The sequence below is a fragment of the Palaemon carinicauda genome, chromosome 10 (assembly GCF_036898095.1).
Source record: "Palaemon carinicauda isolate YSFRI2023 chromosome 10, ASM3689809v2, whole genome shotgun sequence".
Lineage (NCBI taxonomy): Eukaryota > Metazoa > Arthropoda > Malacostraca > Decapoda > Palaemonidae > Palaemon > Palaemon carinicauda.
The window spans coordinates 158,436,158-158,453,612 of NC_090734.1; the positions used below are offsets into that span (position 1 = coordinate 158,436,158).

General features: G+C 44.5%; 1 protein-coding gene across 1 annotated transcript in view; it reads right to left on the reverse strand.

Annotated features, from left to right (window-relative positions):
• The window catches only part of LOC137648911 (glucosidase 2 subunit beta-like), a 110,469-nt gene that overhangs the window by 58,388 nt on the left and 34,626 nt on the right, over positions 1 to 17,455 (reverse strand). Inside the window, exons 4-6 of the mRNA XM_068382098.1 lie at positions 12,529 to 12,831; positions 11,718 to 11,879; positions 10,796 to 10,861 (exon numbers count right to left, since the gene is read on the reverse strand). Coding sequence (XP_068238199.1) covers positions 10,796 to 10,861; positions 11,718 to 11,879; positions 12,529 to 12,831 — 531 coding nt within the window. The remainder of the gene's footprint in view (positions 1 to 10,795; positions 10,862 to 11,717; positions 11,880 to 12,528; positions 12,832 to 17,455) is intronic.

The window sequence follows — 17,455 nt, forward strand, 5'->3', positions numbered from 1 at the left end:
GTTCTCCAGACAACGACGACTCGTGGAGGCTCTCAACAGCCAGTCGTCTAGGTAGAGGGAGGCTCTGATGTTCGACAAGTGCAGGAATTTCGCTACATTCCTCATCAGATGAGTAAAGACCATAGGAGCTGTGCTTAGGCCAAAACACAGGGCTTGGAACTGATAGACAACCTTTCCGAAAACGAATCTCAGGAAAGGTTGGGAGTCTGGATGAATGGGAACGTGAAAGTATGCATCTTTCAAGTCCAACGAGACCATCCAGTCCTCCTGTCTGACCGCTGCTAAGACCGACTTGGTCGTCTCCATTGTGAACGTCTGCTTGGTGACATACTCGTTGAGAGAGCTGACGTCCAGCACCGGTCTCCAACCTCCTGTCTTCTTGGCCACAAGAAAGAGACGGTTGTAGAAGCCCGGGGATTGATGGTCCCGGACTATAACCACTGCCTTCTTCTGCACAAGTAGCGACACCTCCTGTTGCAATGCTAGCCTCTTGTCCTCTTCTTTGTAGTTGGGAGAGAGGTTGATGGGCGATGTGGTCAGAGGCGGTTTGAGGCAGAATGGAATCCTGTAACCGTACCTCAGCCAACTGACAGACTGTGCGTCTGCACCTCTCTTCTCCCAGGCTCGCCAGAAGATCTTGAGTCTGGCTCCTACTGTTGTCTGGAGAATCTGAGAGTCAGTTCTTTCCCTTAGATGTCCTGGGTCCTTTCCTAGACTTGCCCCTGTGAGAGTCTGGACGGGAGCTTCCTCGGCTGGGGGCTCTACCACGAAAGGGCGGTATGAACCTCGTAGCCGGGGTATCAGCCACTGGGGAGCGATAAGTCTTGGGGACAGAGGTGGTAACCTTAGACTTACGAGCCGATGAGGCTACAAGATCGTGCGTGTCCTTCTGTATCAGGGCAGCCGACAAGTCCTTAACTAGCTCCTCGGGAAAGAGGAACTTTGAGAGTGGAGCAAAAAGGAGTTGTGACCGTTGGCACGGTGTAATGCTGGCGGAGAGGAAGGTACACAGTTGTTCCCTTTTCTTCAACACCCCTGATACAAATAACGACGCTAGCTCACCCGATCCATCTCTGATGGCCTTATCCATGCAGGACATAATTAGCATGGCAGAATCTTTGTCCGCAGGAGAGGTTTTCTTGCTGAGGGCTCCCAGGCACCAGTCGAGAAAGTTAAACATTTCAAAAGCTCTGAACAACCCTTTCAGAAGATGATCCAGGTCTGAGAAGGTCCAACAAACCTTCGAGCGTCTCATCGCAGTCCTCCGAGGCGAGTCCACCAGACTTGAGAAGTCAGCCTGGGCAGAGGCAGGTACTCCCAAGCCTGGTGCTTCCCCTGTGGCATACCAAACGCAACCTTTCGAAGCGAGCTTCGTTGGAGGGAACATGAAGGAAGTCTTGCCAAGATGTTGTTTAGACTGAAGCCACTCCCCTAAGATCCTTAAAGCCCTCTTGGAGGATCTAGCTAGGACAAGCTTAGTATAGTTGGACTTAGCTTGTTGTACGCCCAGCGAAAACTCAGATGGAGGAGAGCGGGGAATAGCAGAGACGAAGTGGTCTGGGTAAATCTCCCTGAGTAGAGCCAAGACCTTTCTAAAATCAATCGACAATGGAGAAAGCTTAGACTCTTCCACGTCTGATGAGGGATCAAGGTGTGCCTCCTCATCATCCGACACTTCATCAGCAGAGGGTAGCGAAGCGATCGGACCAGAATGCTGAACCGCAGAGTCAGAACGGGTAGGAACAATAACAGAGGTTTCCTCTTCCTGAGGGAAAACCTGAGGCTCAGACTGCAAAGGCTGAACAACAGACGAAGCAGAAGGCAGGCGCATGGGTGAAGGAGGTTGACTCCTAGCAAGAGTTGAACCCAAGGAATGCACAAGCTGAGCAGAGGACGGAGGCGGAGTAGTCCGTTCCTGTTCCTGTGAGATGAGTGGAGCATGAAGAGGTTGAGGCTGCGCAGAACAAGGTAAAGTTCTCGCAAGCTGAGGCTCCTGAGGCGCAAGTCCAGGGTGTAGAGGAGCTTGCCTAGAGGAGGGTTGAGCTCGCTGCAGCGATGGTTGAGTAGACAGACTCACGGAGGGGAGAGGTTGTTGTACCCCAACCGAGAGTTGTACCACTGGTGGAGCAGCAAGGGGAGGCGGAGGAAGAGTGGAATAACTCTCCTGATCCCAAAGCAAGGGTTGCCTTAAAGAAGGCTGAGGCTGAACAACACTGGGAACAGCGAACTCCGAAAGTGGCTCAACATCGTACGCCTGGCAGATGGTGCTGCGACCAGGCGGAGCAGGTGCAGGCTGGGCGAGCACAGGCGGAGCGAGAACAGGTGGAGGGAGTGTAGGCGGAGGAGGAGGTGCAACACTCTCAGCCCGACACTCACGCATCAAGTCCGAAAGCTGAGCTTGCATGGACTGAAGCAGGGTCCACTTGGGATCGGCAGAAACGATAACAGACTGAGGTAAAGTCACAGTCGGGCTCTGTTTAGGCAGAACCTTACTCCTCTTGGGCGGAGTACAGTCGACCGATGACTGAGGCGAGTCAGAGCTGAGCCAATGACTGCAACCTGGCTGAGCACTCGCTGACTGAACTCTACGTTTAAGCGGTCTCGAGACCTGAGACCAACGTTTCTTCCCTGCTAGTTGATCAGCGGACGAGAAGACGGGCTCAATCGTCTGCAGGTGGGAGTGACGGTCTAAGGAAGACACGCCCGCAACCACCGAGGATAATTCTGTGCGCCTAACAAGGCCTGTCGAACCCTTAAGCCCTTCGACATTGCTTCTCCCCTGGGCATGGGAGCTTGCAAGAGGTCCCGGACTGGGAGGACGACTGGCTCGCACAGAAAAATCCTCACGCACCACACTGGCACCACTAGCACTTGGCACTGCACAGACACTAGCACTCGTCACAGCACTGGCACTATTTCCACCCACTGCACTCTTGACCTTCAGTTCTTTAACCTCGGCCATCAGAGACTTATGGTCACTTACCACTGACTCTACTTTATCTCCTAAAGCCTGAATAGCACGCAAAACAATTGACATATCAGGCGGAGGGCACACAGTAGGTTCGGGGGTAGCCACTACAGGGGTAGGAAAAGGTAGGGGATCATGAGGTGAGGAAAACATAGAAGAGTGAGAAGAACTTCTCCTAACTCTACCTCTCTCTAACTTGGATGAATATTTTAAAAGACGGACAAATTCCAATTCCGAAAGTCCGGTGCACTCCTCACATCGATTTTCTAATAGACAGGGCCTGTCCCTACAGTCAGAACAAGCGGTGTGAGGATCTACCGAGGCCTTCAGAATACGCCTATTGCAAGACCTACATCGTCTATGGGAGGGTGCTTGCGAAACGTCAGACATCTTGTTTCAAAGAGTTAGCCAAAGGGTGATCCAAAAACAAGCAAAAATTCATTAACCGTTAATCAGTATTTATATAAAAGCTATCTAGCTAATATAAAAAGGATTCCAGTAAAGCGACAGCCGTTAATCTAAGAGAATACTTCACCAAATATCCGTGAATAAACTCGAAGACCATAAGCGTATCCCAGAACGTCTAGCCGGAAGCACGACAGAGGAATAATTGAGGAGGTGTCAACAACAAATGATTGAGTACCTGGCCACAGGTGGCGCTGGTAAGTACACCCCCTTCTAGTATTGTGATAGCTGGCGTATCCCTCCATAGAATTCTGTCGGGCAACGGAGTTGACAGCTACATGATTATCGGGTAAGTTTAATATTGAAAAATTTGTTTTTTATAGAACTTCCTAGAAAATGTTATTTTCCTTAGTAAAATAAATTTTTGAATATACTTACCCGATGATCATGTAGCTGTCAACTCTGTTGCCCGACAGAAAAATCTAAGGTCGGGATACGCCAGCGATCGCTATACAGGTGGGGGTGTACAACAACAGCGCCATCTGTCGAGTAGGTACTCAGGTACTTCTTGTCAACAAGAACTCAATTTTCTCCTCGGTCCACTGGGTCTCTATGGGGAGGAAGGGAGGGTCCTTAAATTCATGATCATCGGGTAAGTATATTCAAAAATTTATTTTACTAAGGAAAATAACATTTTTCAATATTAATCTTACCCGATGATCATGTAGCTGATTCACACCCAGGGGGGTGGGTGGAGACCAGCATACATGTTAACATTAGAAGCTAAGTATCCCGTATTTCATTTTAGCAGTTATTCAAAATAACAAACATAAAATAAATAAGTACCTGGTAAGGAAGTCGACTTGAACCATTACTCTGCCTTTTTAAGTACGTCTTCCTTACTGAGCCTAGCGATCCTCTTAGGATGCTGAGCGACTCCTAGGTGCTGAAGTATGAAGGGCTGCAACCCATACTAAAGGACCTCATCACAACCTCTAATCTAGGCGCTTCTCAAGAAAGAATTTGACCACCCGCCAAATCAACCAGGATGCGGAAGGCTTCTTAGCCTTCCGTACAACCCAAAAACAACAATAAAAAGCATTTCAAGAGAAAGATTAAAAAAGGTTATGGGATTATGGGAATGTAGTGGTTGAGCCCTCACCTACTACTGCACTCGCTGCTACGAATGGTCCCAGGGTGTAGCAGTTCTCGTAAAGAGACTGGACATCTCTAAGGTAAAATGATGCGAACACTGACTTGCTTCTCCAATAGGTTGCATCCATTACACTCTGCAGAGAACGGTTCTGTTTGAAGGCCACTGAAGTAGCGACAGCTCTAACTTCATGTGTCCTTACCTTCAGCAAAGCATGGTCTTCTTCCTTCATATGAGAATGGGCCTCTCTAATCAAAAGCCTGATGTAATAAGAGACTGCGTTCTTAGACATCGGTAAAGCAGGTTTCTTAATAGAACACCATAAAGCTTCTGATTGTCCTCGTAATGGCTTTGTACGTCTTAAATAGTACTTAAGAGCTCTTACTGGGCATAGTACTCTCTCTTGTTCGTTACCAACCAAGTTGGACAGGCTTGGGATCTCGAACGACTTGGGCCAAGGACGAGAAGGAAGCTCGTTTTTAGCTAAAAAACCAAGCTGTAGGGAACATGTAGCCGTTTCAGATGTAAAACCTATGTTCCTGCTGAAGGCGTGAATCTCACTGACTCTTTTAGCTGTTGCTAAGCAAACGAGGAAAAGTGTCTTTAATGTGAGATCCTTAAAAGAGGCTGATTGAAGCGGTTCGAACCTTGCTGACATCAGGAACCTTAAAACCACGTCTAGGTTCCAGCCTGGAGTGGCTAACCGACGCTCCTTTGAGGTCTCAAAAGACTTAAGGAGGTCCTGTAGATCTTTGTTGGTGGAAAGATCTAAGCCTCTGTGGCGGAAGACTGCTGCCAACATGCTTCTGTAACCTTTGATCGTAGGAGCTGATAGGGATCTTACATTCCTTAGATGTAAAAGGAAGTCAGCTATCTGCGTTACAGAGGTACTGGTTGAGGAAACTGAATTCGCCTTGCACCAGCTTCGGAAGACTTCCCATTTTGACTGGTAGACCTTGAGAGTGGATGTCCTCCTTGCTCTGGCAATCGCTCTGGCTGCCTCCTTCGAAAAGCCTCTAGCTCTTGAGAGTCTTTCGATAGTCTGAAGGCAGTCAGACGAAGAGCGTGGAGGCTTGGGTGTACCTTCTTTACGTGCGGCTGACGCAGAAGGTCCACTCTTAGAGGAAGAGTCCTGGGAACGTCCACTAGCCATTGCAGTACCTCGGTGAACCATTCTCTCGCGGGCCAGAGGGGAGCAACCAACGTCAACCGTGTCCCTTCGTGAGAGGCGAACTTCTGCAGTACCTTGTTGACAATCTTGAACGGAGGGAACGCATACAGGTCTAGATGGGACCAATCCAGAAGAAAGGCATCTACGTGAACTGCTGCTGGGTCCGGAATCGGTGAGCAATAATTCGGGAGCCTCTTGGTCATCGAGGTAGCGAACAGATCTATGGTGGGCTGACCCCACAGGGCCCATAGTCTGCTGCAAACATTCTTGTGAAGGGTCCACTCTGTGGGGATGACCTGACCCTTCCGGCTGAGGCGATCTGCCATGACATTCATGTCGCCTTGAATGAACCTCGTTACCAGCGAAATCTTTCGATCTCTTGACCAGGTGAGGAGGTCCCTTGCGATCTCGAACAACTTCCTCGAATGAGTCCCTCCTTGCTTGGAGATGTACGCCAAGGCAGTAGTGTTGTCGGAGTTCACCTCCACCACCTTGCCTAGAAGGAGGGACTTGAAGTTTCTCAAGGCCAGATGAACTGCCAATAGCTCCTTGCAGTTGATGTGAAGTGTTCTTTGCTCCGGATTCCACGTGCCCGAGCATTCCCGTCCGTCCAGTGTCGCACCCCAGCCCGTGTCCGATGCGTCCGAGAAGAGTAGGTGGTCGGGGGTCTGAACAGCCAATGGTAGACCTTCCTTGAGAAGAATGCTGTTCTTCCACCACGTCAGCGCAGACCTCATCTCTTCGGATATAGGAACTGAGACCGCTTCTAGCGTCATGTCCTTTCTCCAGTGAGCAGCTAGATGATACTGAAGGGGGCGGAGGTGGAGTCTCCCTAACGCGATGAACTGGGCCAGCGATGAAAGTGTCCCTGTTAGACTCATCCACTGCCTGACTGAACATCGGTTCCTTCTCAGCATGCTCTGGATGCATTCTTGGGCTTGACTGATTCTGGGGGCCGACGGAAAAGCCCGAAAAGCTCGACTCTGAATCTCCATACCTAGATAGACAATGGTTTGGGATGGGACGAGTTGGGACTTCTCTATATTGACCAGGAGACCCAATTCCTTGGTCAGATCCATAGTCCATCTGAGATTCTCCAGACAGCGACGACTTGACGGAGCTCTTAAAAGCCAGTCGTCCAAATAGAGGGAGGCTCTGATGTCTGCCAAGTGAAGGAATTTGGCAATATTCCTCATCAGTTTGGTAAACACAAGAGGTGCCGTGCTTAGGCCAAAGCACAGGGCTTGGAACTGGTAAACGACCTTTCCAAAGACGAACCTTAGGAAAGGTTGGGAGTCTGGATGGACGGGGACATGAAAGTACGCGTCTTTTAGGTCCAACGAGACCGTCCAGTCTTCCTTCCTGACCGATGCTAGCACCGACTTCGTCGTCTCCATTGTGAACGTCTGCTTGGTGACAAAAGCATTGAGAGCACTGACGTCCAGCACCGGTCTCCAGCCTCCTGTCTTCTTCGCTACCAGGAAGAGACGGTTGTAGAAGCCCGGGGATTGATGGTCCCGGACTATGACTACCGCTCCCTTTTGTAGCAAGAGAGACACCTCTTGCTGCAAAGCTAGCCTCTTGTCCTCCTCCTTGTAGTTGGGAGAGAGGTTGATGGGAGTAGTTGCTAGAGGGGGATTGCGCCTGAACGGAATCCTGTACCCCTCTCTTAGCAACTTCACAGACTGAGCGTCTGCACCTCTGCTCTCCCAAGCCTGCCAGTAGTTCTTGAGCCTGGCTCCCACTGCTGTCTGGAGAGGTAGGCAGTCAGATTCTGCCTTTTGAGGACTTGGAACCCTTCTTCTTTTTGCCACGATGACTGTCGGCACGGGTACCTCCTCTGCTGGAAGTTCTGCCACGAAAGGGCGGGATGAACCTAGATGCTGGTGTGTCCATCCTAGGTCTAGGCACGGAAGGTAAAGCTGTGACTTTACGTGCGGAAGAAGCCACCAGGTCATGGGTATCCTTCTGGATCAACGAGGCAGCAATCCCCTTGATCAGCTCTTCCGGAAAGAGACACTTGGAAAGCGGAGCAAACATCAACTCCGACTTCTGGCATGGTGTGATCCCCGCAGACAAGAAGGAGCAAAGGTGATCTCTCTTCTTAAGCACTCCAGACACGTACGAAGCCGCAAGCTCACCAGACCCATCCCGAATGGCTTTGTCCATGCTAGACATGATAAGCATGGCAGAGTCCTTATCCGAAGGGGAGGTCTTTCTGCTTAACGCTCCCAAACACCAGTCGAGGAAGTTGAAGATCTCAAAAGCACGAAAAACTCCCTTCAACAGATGGTCCATGTCAGAAAAGGACCAGCAAATCTTAGATCGTCTCATAGCCAGTCTGCGGGGAGAGTCAACCAGACTTGAGAAGTCGCCCTGGGCAGAGGCAGGAACTCCCAAGCCGGGTTCCTCTCCCGTGGCATACCAGACGCTAGATTTGGAAGCAAGCTTGGTAGGCGGAAAGATGAAGGCAGTCTTCCCCAGTTGCTTCTTGGACTGCAACCACTCTCCCAGTACCCTTAAAGCTCTCTTGGATGAGCGCGCGAGTACGAGTTTCGTAAAGGCAGGAGCTGCTGACTGCATGCCTAAAGCGAACTCGGAGGGAGGTGAGCGCGGGGTTGCAGACACAAACTGTTCCGGATACAGTTCCCTAAACAGGGCAAGGACTTTCCTAAAGTCTAAGGAGGGAGGCGTAGACTTGGGTTCTTCAATGTCGGAGTGCGGATCGTCCAAATGCGCAGCTTCGTCGTCATCAGATACTCCATCATCCGAAAGCTGAGGAGGAAGTGGCAAAGGTGGAGCAGAAAGCTGAACGGCTGAATCCGGCAGCACGGGTGCATGCGTAGCTGCACTGGATCCAACATCATGCCGCTGCTGGTCAGTCTGCGAGCTGGCAACAACAAAAGCGGAGTGCTGGTGCGTGGGAGGGACTGCCGTGGGTTGCGGAGACTGCCGCATTGCGTCAAAACACGGCAGCTTGACAGCACCTTCCCACTGCTGATGCGGTAGCTCACGCATGTCAACGGAGGGTGCCGCATGAACATGCGTCTGGCAGGGTCGACTGCGCACCGGTGGTGGAGCTCTCACAGGTGGAGTGTGGGAGCAGGCAGCCGCAGTATCTGCTGAGCGCACAACCGTGGCAGGTTGTAGGTTAACAGGTGCAGTGTCAACCTTCTCAGCACGATACTCCTGCATGAAGGAAGCAAGCTGAGACTGCATAGTCTGCAGCATGGACCACTTAGGGTTTACCGTGGTTGGTGCGGCAACAGACGGAGTGATTGCCTGCTGCGGAACCACTCTACCTCTCTTGGGAGGTGTGCAGTCTTCGGAAGACTGCGGCGAGTCCGAACTGACCCAGTGGCTACACCTGGGCCGTTGGACTCGCTCGGAAGGGACCTTGCGCTTGAGAGGTCGTGAGACCTTGGTCCAACGTTTCTTCCTAGAAACTTCTTCCACAGACGAGGAATGAATGGGCTCACTCGTCTGTTTGTGGATGGGACGATCTCTGACACATACGTCCGCAACCACTGAGGGTACATCCGTACGCTGATCAAGGCCTGTCGAACCCTTTGGTCCTTCGACATTGCTTCTCCCCTGGGCTTGGGAGCTTGCAAGAGGTCCCGGACTGGGAGGACGACTGGCACGAACAGATGCACCCTCATGCGCAACACTGACACTGACACTTCTCACCGCACTTGCACTCACTACACTTCCCACTGCACTTTTCGCTTTCAACTCTTTGACATCGGCCAAAAGTTGATTCCGGTCATTAGCTAATGACTCCACTCTGTCACCAAGAGCCTGAATGGCACGCATCATGTCCGCCATGGAGGGTTGAGCACTAGTAGCAGGGTCGGGAGTCACCAATACAGGGGAAGGAATAGGTTGAGGGGCATGGGGAGAGGAAAAATCAAACGAGCGAGAAGAACTCCTCCTGATCCTATCCTTCTCTAGCCTACGTGCATTCTTTAGGAATTCATTAAAATCGAATTCCGAAAGCCCAGCGCATTCCTCACATCGATCTTCCAATTGACAGGATTTACCCCTACAATTGGAAAAAACGGTGTGAGGATCTATAGAGGCCTTCGGAAGACGCCTAGAACAGTCCCTAGCGCTACACTGCCTGTACTTAGGGACTTGAGAATGGTCAGACATCTTGAATTCTTGAATTAGCCAAAGGGGGGAATCCAAAATCTAGCAAAGTTCATCAACAATTAATCCAAATCTAATCAAAAAGCTTGATAAGCTAATGATAATAGTTCCTGAATAGCAAAAGCTAAAATCTAGAGCGAATACATCACCAAATGCGTGAAAACAACTCCAGAAACAACAGCGTATCCAAGTAGGTCTTGCCGGTGGCACGACAGAGGAAAAATTGAGTTCTTGTTGACAAGAAGTACCTGAGTACCTACTCGACAGATGGCGCTGTTGTTGTACACCCCCACCTGTATAGCGATCGCTGGCGTATCCCGACCTTAGATTTTTCTGTCAGGCAACAGAGTTGACAGCTACATGATCATCGGGTAAGATTAATATTGAAAAAACATATTCACAATCTGAAAGACAAAGGGATATAATCTACCCACACGGTCGGATTATCATACAACGCTATTGATCCCGGTACTACACTCCAATGACAGGGTAATTATAAGGAAAGAAAACAGGAAATTTTTAGCTTAAGGGTGAAAGTCAACACTTAACCAGCTTCAAGAGAAAAGTAACATGAATGCCAGGTTACGTAGAAATAATCCTGCAATCAAAATGAACGATAATTTTCTAATGAGGTAACTACAAAGTAGTACCTAGCAATACTATTCCCATATAAAGTATCAAGTATCAATTGAGTTTAAATCTAATGTTACCAATATCTAACTAGGAAGACTTTATCAACCAAATTTTAATCTTAGTTTCCTCCTTTCCAGTGCCTTCTTCAAACCACACCAAACACCAACTCATTCATAAGAATAAAATGTCCATATGGACCTAGAAAACATTGAAAACGTAAAATAAACCTTACTGGTGTTTAAACAAATATTTAATAAAAAGAAACAACCATAACGGGATCAAGACTAAATAACATTAAAATACTAAGACCTACCTCCGGATCCAACTCAGGGTCCAAGTGTTCTAATTCAGTATCTTCATCTCCAGGTGCCTCGGCATCCTACGGGAAATTGATAAAACTATAAAACGAGACAAACTTATGAGCATTGTAAATACAACACCATCTACATATAGTGAGTCTCCTAGATATGCAAGAGATGCATTTCAAGAGTGGGTTCCCAGTTGAAAAGTTCTCAAGTCCAACATAATTATCTTCAGCCACCATACTGTCTAATGTTTTCAGTCAGCTGATTTTGCTACAGGTAGTGAAGTAGCTTACATGTGTCAAGAATTCATATGGATATTTGTACAAAATAAATTACTTTTAAAAATCCAATCAATTTGTTTTTAGTATGGATTGATTTCATGCAAGTTCTTATTTTCAATATCCGTAAGTTGAAAACTTTTCATCCCAGGTATTTTAGGTTTAAGGTCATTCATGAATGGCAGAGGCAATGGACAGTGACAATAACCTTGCAGGGCAATTTCCTAGAAACTAATTTTATATATATATATAATATATGATCAGCACCAAGCCCCTCTCTACCCAAGCTAGGACCAAGGAGGGAAAGGCAATGGCTGCAGATGACTAAGCAGGTAGACCTACAGGATCCCTCAAACACCCCCCCCTCCTTAGCTCACAAGGATGGTTAGGTTGAAGACACTACAAGATACTATTGAGCTTGAACGGGGCTTGAACAATAGTCTGGCAGATCGCCAGGTAAGGATGTTTCCAATAGGCCACCACAGTATGTATTGATATAGAAAATCACAATATAATTTGTATAACCACAAATACACTACAGGTAAAATACAAACGAACCTAAATCGTATAAAAGAGTTATTCTTTACATCAATGTATACTATAATGCATATTATCTACCTGGAGCATCAACAAACTTTGACGATATACGTACCTCTTCCAATTCTATCGGAGGTGGTTCGAGACCGTCCGAAGGGGGCTCCTGGGTTGGGGGAACAAACATTCTGCGATCATATTTATAAACAGGCCGCACCATCTGCCATCCCGAGGTGATGAATGAATCCAAGTCCATGCTCTCCTCTAGTTTTAAATAAAACTGCAAAGATATTTTCATAAATTTAAAAGAATATACAAGATCTATTTGTAGACTATCATTTAAAAATGCAAGGTATTTGAAGGTAGTGAGCATCATCAACTATAGACTGTAGTCTACCATTACCCTTGATTTTACTTTCACTTTCCCTATCAATATCTTTATGCAAGAAGCTACAAAGTTAATTATTACCCTTGATTCTATTTTCATTTTCCCTATCAATATCTTAATGCAAAAAGGTACAAGGTCAATCATTAGCCTTGATTTTCCTTTCACTTTCCCTACCAATATCTTTATGCATAAAGCTACAGAGTTAATCATTACCCTAGATTCTATTATCATTTTCCCTATATCTTTATGCAAAAAGGTAAAAGGTCAATCATTACCCTTGATTTTCCTTTCACTTTCCCTATAAACATTTTTATGGTGGTTTAGCATTATATAAAACCTTCAAGTACCAACCAACAACTTGGTCCAAAGTCGAGGTCCACATGTGGATATTGTTTCCTTGAGTGCTTCCACACTACAGAGTATTGTACTGTATGTCTTAAAGAACTTTACTTGGTTATCCTCTATCATAATAATTATATTTTTCTATCTCTTTCTGCTAAACATATAACATCATCCATTCAAAAGCAGCAGGAACACTAACCTTGGCCTCCTCTTCGGAAACCTCGCCGTCTCTGTTGGTGTCGAAAGTCTGACGAGACTGTAACTCGGCTACGGTTAACAATCCGTCGCCATCGTTGTCTAGATGGGTGAAGGCCTCTCTGGCTTCTGCTTCATCTTTGGCCTTCTGTTCCGCTTCTTTCTGCGCTTTTTTTTCAGCTTCTATAGCATTGTATTGCTCAAGGGCTTGCTTTTCTGGCTCCTCTGCTATTTTCTTAATCTCTTCCTTTTCCGACTTAATTTTTTCTGCTTCTTCTCTCTTCGTCTTCAACTCCTCTATCTTCACCTGTAATAAAGGTTTCAGTTTACTATGTTGTTTTACTGTATATGCTAAATTTTGAAGGTTTTCCAAATTAAAGTGCCAAGAATACACTAAAATATTATACATATTCTAAACAGTACTACAATTGCAATATCTACATTTCTGTTGGGTGTTTTCAGTTTTAATTTCAGTGTGGTAATGAGGAGCTGGTGATCACTACCAATATCTGCACCTCTATAACTTCTTACATTTCTCAGAGTTAGCCCAATTTTAGTCTAATACTGTACATGTTTTTCATTTATTTCCAAATAATATGCCAAAATGTTAAACAGGTTCCCATAACTTTAAAACAATTAAAAGAAAACATTTGAAACTTTGAATAAAGTCCACAGGAACTTTCACAATACCAAAAGATTACTATACTAAAAACTTCAATGGCTTTCCATAAGATCTTTCCACATTCTTAAACAGGTTAACTATGAAAACTCTTTTATCAGAAAAGGCCATCTACGTTCATAGCATATCTTTACAAAGTACGGTAATTAGAATGCTGCATTTGGCTGTTTTTATTATTATTATTAATGGCGAGCGATTGTGACGCAGTTCCGGTAGGACCTGCTGCTTCCTCCTGTGACTTGGATGACAGTGGAGGTAGCAGCAGTAGGGGATTCAACGTTATGAAGCTTCATCTGTGGTGGATAATGGGGGAGGGTGGGCTGTGGCACCATAGCAGTACCAGCCGAACTCGGTTGAGTCCCTTGTCAGGCTGGGAGGAACGTAGAGAGGAGAGGTCCCCTTTTTTGTTTCATTTGTTTGATGTAGGCTACCCCCCAACATTGGGGGAAGTGCCTTGGTATATGTATGTATGTATGTATGCATGTATTACTAAGCTACATCCCTAGTTGGAAACGCAGGATGCTATAAGCCCAGGGGCTCCAACAGGTAAAATATCATTGAGGAAGGGAAACAAGGAAAAATAAAATATTTCAAGAAGAGTATCAATATTCAAAAAAATATTTCCTACATAAACTATAAAAAAATGTAAAAAACAAAAGGAAGAGAAATGAGATAGAATAGTGTGCCCCAAGTGTACCCTCAAGCAAGAGATCTCTAACCCAAGACAGTGGAAGACCATGGTACCGAAACTATGACACTACCCAAGACTAGAGAACAAGGGTTTAATTTTGGAGTGTCCTTCTCCTAGAAGAGTTGCTGACCATAGCTAAAGAGTCTCTTTTACCCTTACCAAGAGGTAAGTGGCCTCTGAATAATTACAATGCAGTAACTAGGGACATTTAGCGTAAACAATCAAAATATCAATAGCTAACAAATATTTGTCAATTCATCAGCAAATTATCTCCTTCAACCATATATTGAACTTTCTCATAAAGACTTGATGAAAAATCTCATCAAAAATCAAATTTCATCGCTTAGTGATAACAAAATTGGGATGGGATTTTAATTAACTAAAAGACTATAAGAAACATAACATAGAAGTTAAAAAACTATGCAACAATGAATACCTATTAAGATGAAAAAGTGTTTAAAAAAGGTGACGAAAAAACTACTTAGAAGGTCAATAAGACCTATTAATCAGTCAATTCTTCAAGTGGTTGAAACTCTCTCGTACATAATATCTATCAACATTGATTGATATGCCATTCAGATAATAAATTTCCGATAAAAATCACAATAAAAATATCTATCAACTCGTCCATAAACGTTTCAAACTTCAGGATTAACCACAATAATAATGTAAAGCAATTACACATCATTATTAAGTTTAAAATGTTTGACTCTGATTACAACACTTATAGGAGCAATGTTGGTCTTAAAGAAGTAATCAACCACTTCATCTTAAATAGACAAGGTGTTACCAAAATGCAGACGGTCAAAAATGAAATATGCAGTCACAAATTTGTTATTTGGATGTAAAAGCTGTGGTTCTTTATATGAAATGAGCTTGGGGACCATCAAGCAAATAAATCAATGGATTTGTCTTTTTGTTTTTATTATTATTATTATTATTATTATTACTATGTAAGGTACAACAAAGCCCTCAGAAGGATATTGGGAGTTAAATGGCAGGACAGGATTAGAGATGAAACTATAAGAGATTACTCGAGTGCCATGCGTGGATGAGATCATGATGAGGGGTAGATGGAGATGGTTTGGCCATGCTCTTTGCACTCCCCAAGAGAGATTAGCTCACCAAATGTTCAGCTGGGCTCCACAAGGCACCAGAAGAGTTGGAAGACCCAGGCCTACATGTCTGAGGACTATGACACGCGAAGTCGGAGATGAAGAATGGAGAAGTATTGAATTAAAAGCTCAAGATAGAGACGACTGGTGGAATCTAACCGAGGCCCTTTGCATAAATAGACGTAGGAAGAGGAGATGAAGCTACAACCCTAGTTGGGAAAGCAGGATGCTATAAGCCCAAGGGCTCCAACAGGAAAAAAATAGGCCAGTGAGGAAAGGAAATAAATAAACTACTAGAAAAGTAATGAACCATTAAAATATTTTAAGCACATTAATAACATTAAAACAGATCTTTCATATAGAAATCATAAAAAGAGACTTCTGTCAGCCTGTTTAACAAAAAAACATTTGCTGCAACCCTGAACTTTTTTAAACATTATAGCTAATAGGATTACTCAAATACCATAATTAATCCTTTTACCCCCAATGAAAGTACTGGTACATTTCACAAAACTCACCCCTTTACCCTCATGGACGTACTGGTACGTCCTTGCAAAGAACTGCTATTTAAATTTTTTTTTGCATATTTTTGATAACTTTATGAGAAACTTCAGGCATTTTCCAAAAGAATGAGACCAACCTGACCTCTCTATGACGAAAATTAAGGCTGTTAGAGCAATTTAAAAAACATATATTGCAAAATGTGCTTGGAAAAAAAAAACACCTGGAGGTTAAGGGTTGGAAAGTTCCAAATAGCCTGGGGGTAAAAGGGTTAATAAGAGAAAAATAACAAAAAGCAATTCACTCTAAAGTGAAAATACCATTAGTGTAAATTTTAAAGACAGGAAACACACACAAGTCCCTACTAGAATCACTAGCAACCTGTAAAATAAATAGGAGAAAATGTAACAACAAAGTTCAAACAGTGCTCAAAACTTAACCGAAAAAGTAGGCATACATAAATTCAATCCAATTCTACAATACCACACACTATTTACTGTGCACTGGCCCACAACCTTCAGACAAAAATCATGATAATTCGCTGTGATGATCTTGCCGAGTTTCAGTTAAATACCTAGATTGTAATACTAGGGGATTCAGCGTTATGAAGCTTCATCTGTGGTGGATAACAGGGGAGGTTGGGCTCTGGCACCCTAGCAGTACCAGCCGAACTTGGTTGAGTCCCTTGTCAGGCTGGGAGGAACGGAGACAGGAAAGGTCTCTTTATTGTCATTTGTTTGATGTCGACTTCCCCCAAAATTGGGGGAAGTGCCTTGGTATCTGTATGTATGTATGTATGTAATACTGGTCATCATCCTTAGCAGATTTAATGTTACAACTGCTTTCATGTTGGGGGGTATAAAATAATGGATACATTGGAAAAGCTAAGCTAAGCCGGTTACAGTTTGTAGGCTACCTGCAAGTGGGGGAGATCTCTACTTTGATCTAAAGGTGACTATCAAAATATTTCCTTAAAGGCTAAGTGCCAAACAGTTTAGTGATTTGCAACTTCTTTTTATTATAAGCAAGATTTGGAAGATGTTTGGATTGACTAACAAGATTTTGAACTTCGTACTTAACTATCAAAATGTGGCAACTTGACAGGTTAAATCAATCTTCTGCAAAACCATTCTAATTTTAACCATAGGTGATTTACCAACTGTTTCATTGTCCACTGAATGTTCAAATTCTTTTTGTGCAAAGTGATGGAAAAGGCTTATTGTGTAAATATTACTACACTATCTAAAACACAGTATGCTGAAATGGTGCTAGCAAACGTGAAATCCCAACACATCAGTATTTTCCAAATAAGAATGCTTATAAAAAATATAAGAACCAGTACAAATCATCATGTCCTTGTCCTTGGACCTTATAACAGGGCAATCATTTTGTGTGCATTGTCTACAGTGTGCATCACACATCACAAGAAAAGCAATACGGAAGATTGATTCTACTATCCAATCACTCCGGTGCTTGGAGTCTTCTGGATTTAACTTCTCCTTCCTTTCAGTTTGTTATTCTAAGTGAACTGAAAGTTATTAATGTATGAAACTTTCCACGGATAATTAAGAATGATCAATACTATGCATAACTAATTAAAACAAATGAATTTCCTTTTTTTTTTCTCTAACATGCAAAACCAATTCAGCATAAGTTTATATAAATTCATCATAATATTTAACAATGGTACAAGCCTGCATGAAAGTGAAGGTGAAACTAAAGGTAATATAATATCCTTATGCAATGCAATCAACATCTAATGGCAAACAATAATCTGAAGTATTGCTATGTGTATGCAGTGTTGTGACAAATTTTGAAAATGAAAATAATAATGCCGCACGGCTGAGTATACAAACACATTACCAAACTAACATCTTGCTTCTCACACGCATTTTTCAACACCTAGCGAAATTACTCAGAAAAGCTATCCCGTAGTCACGAAAAT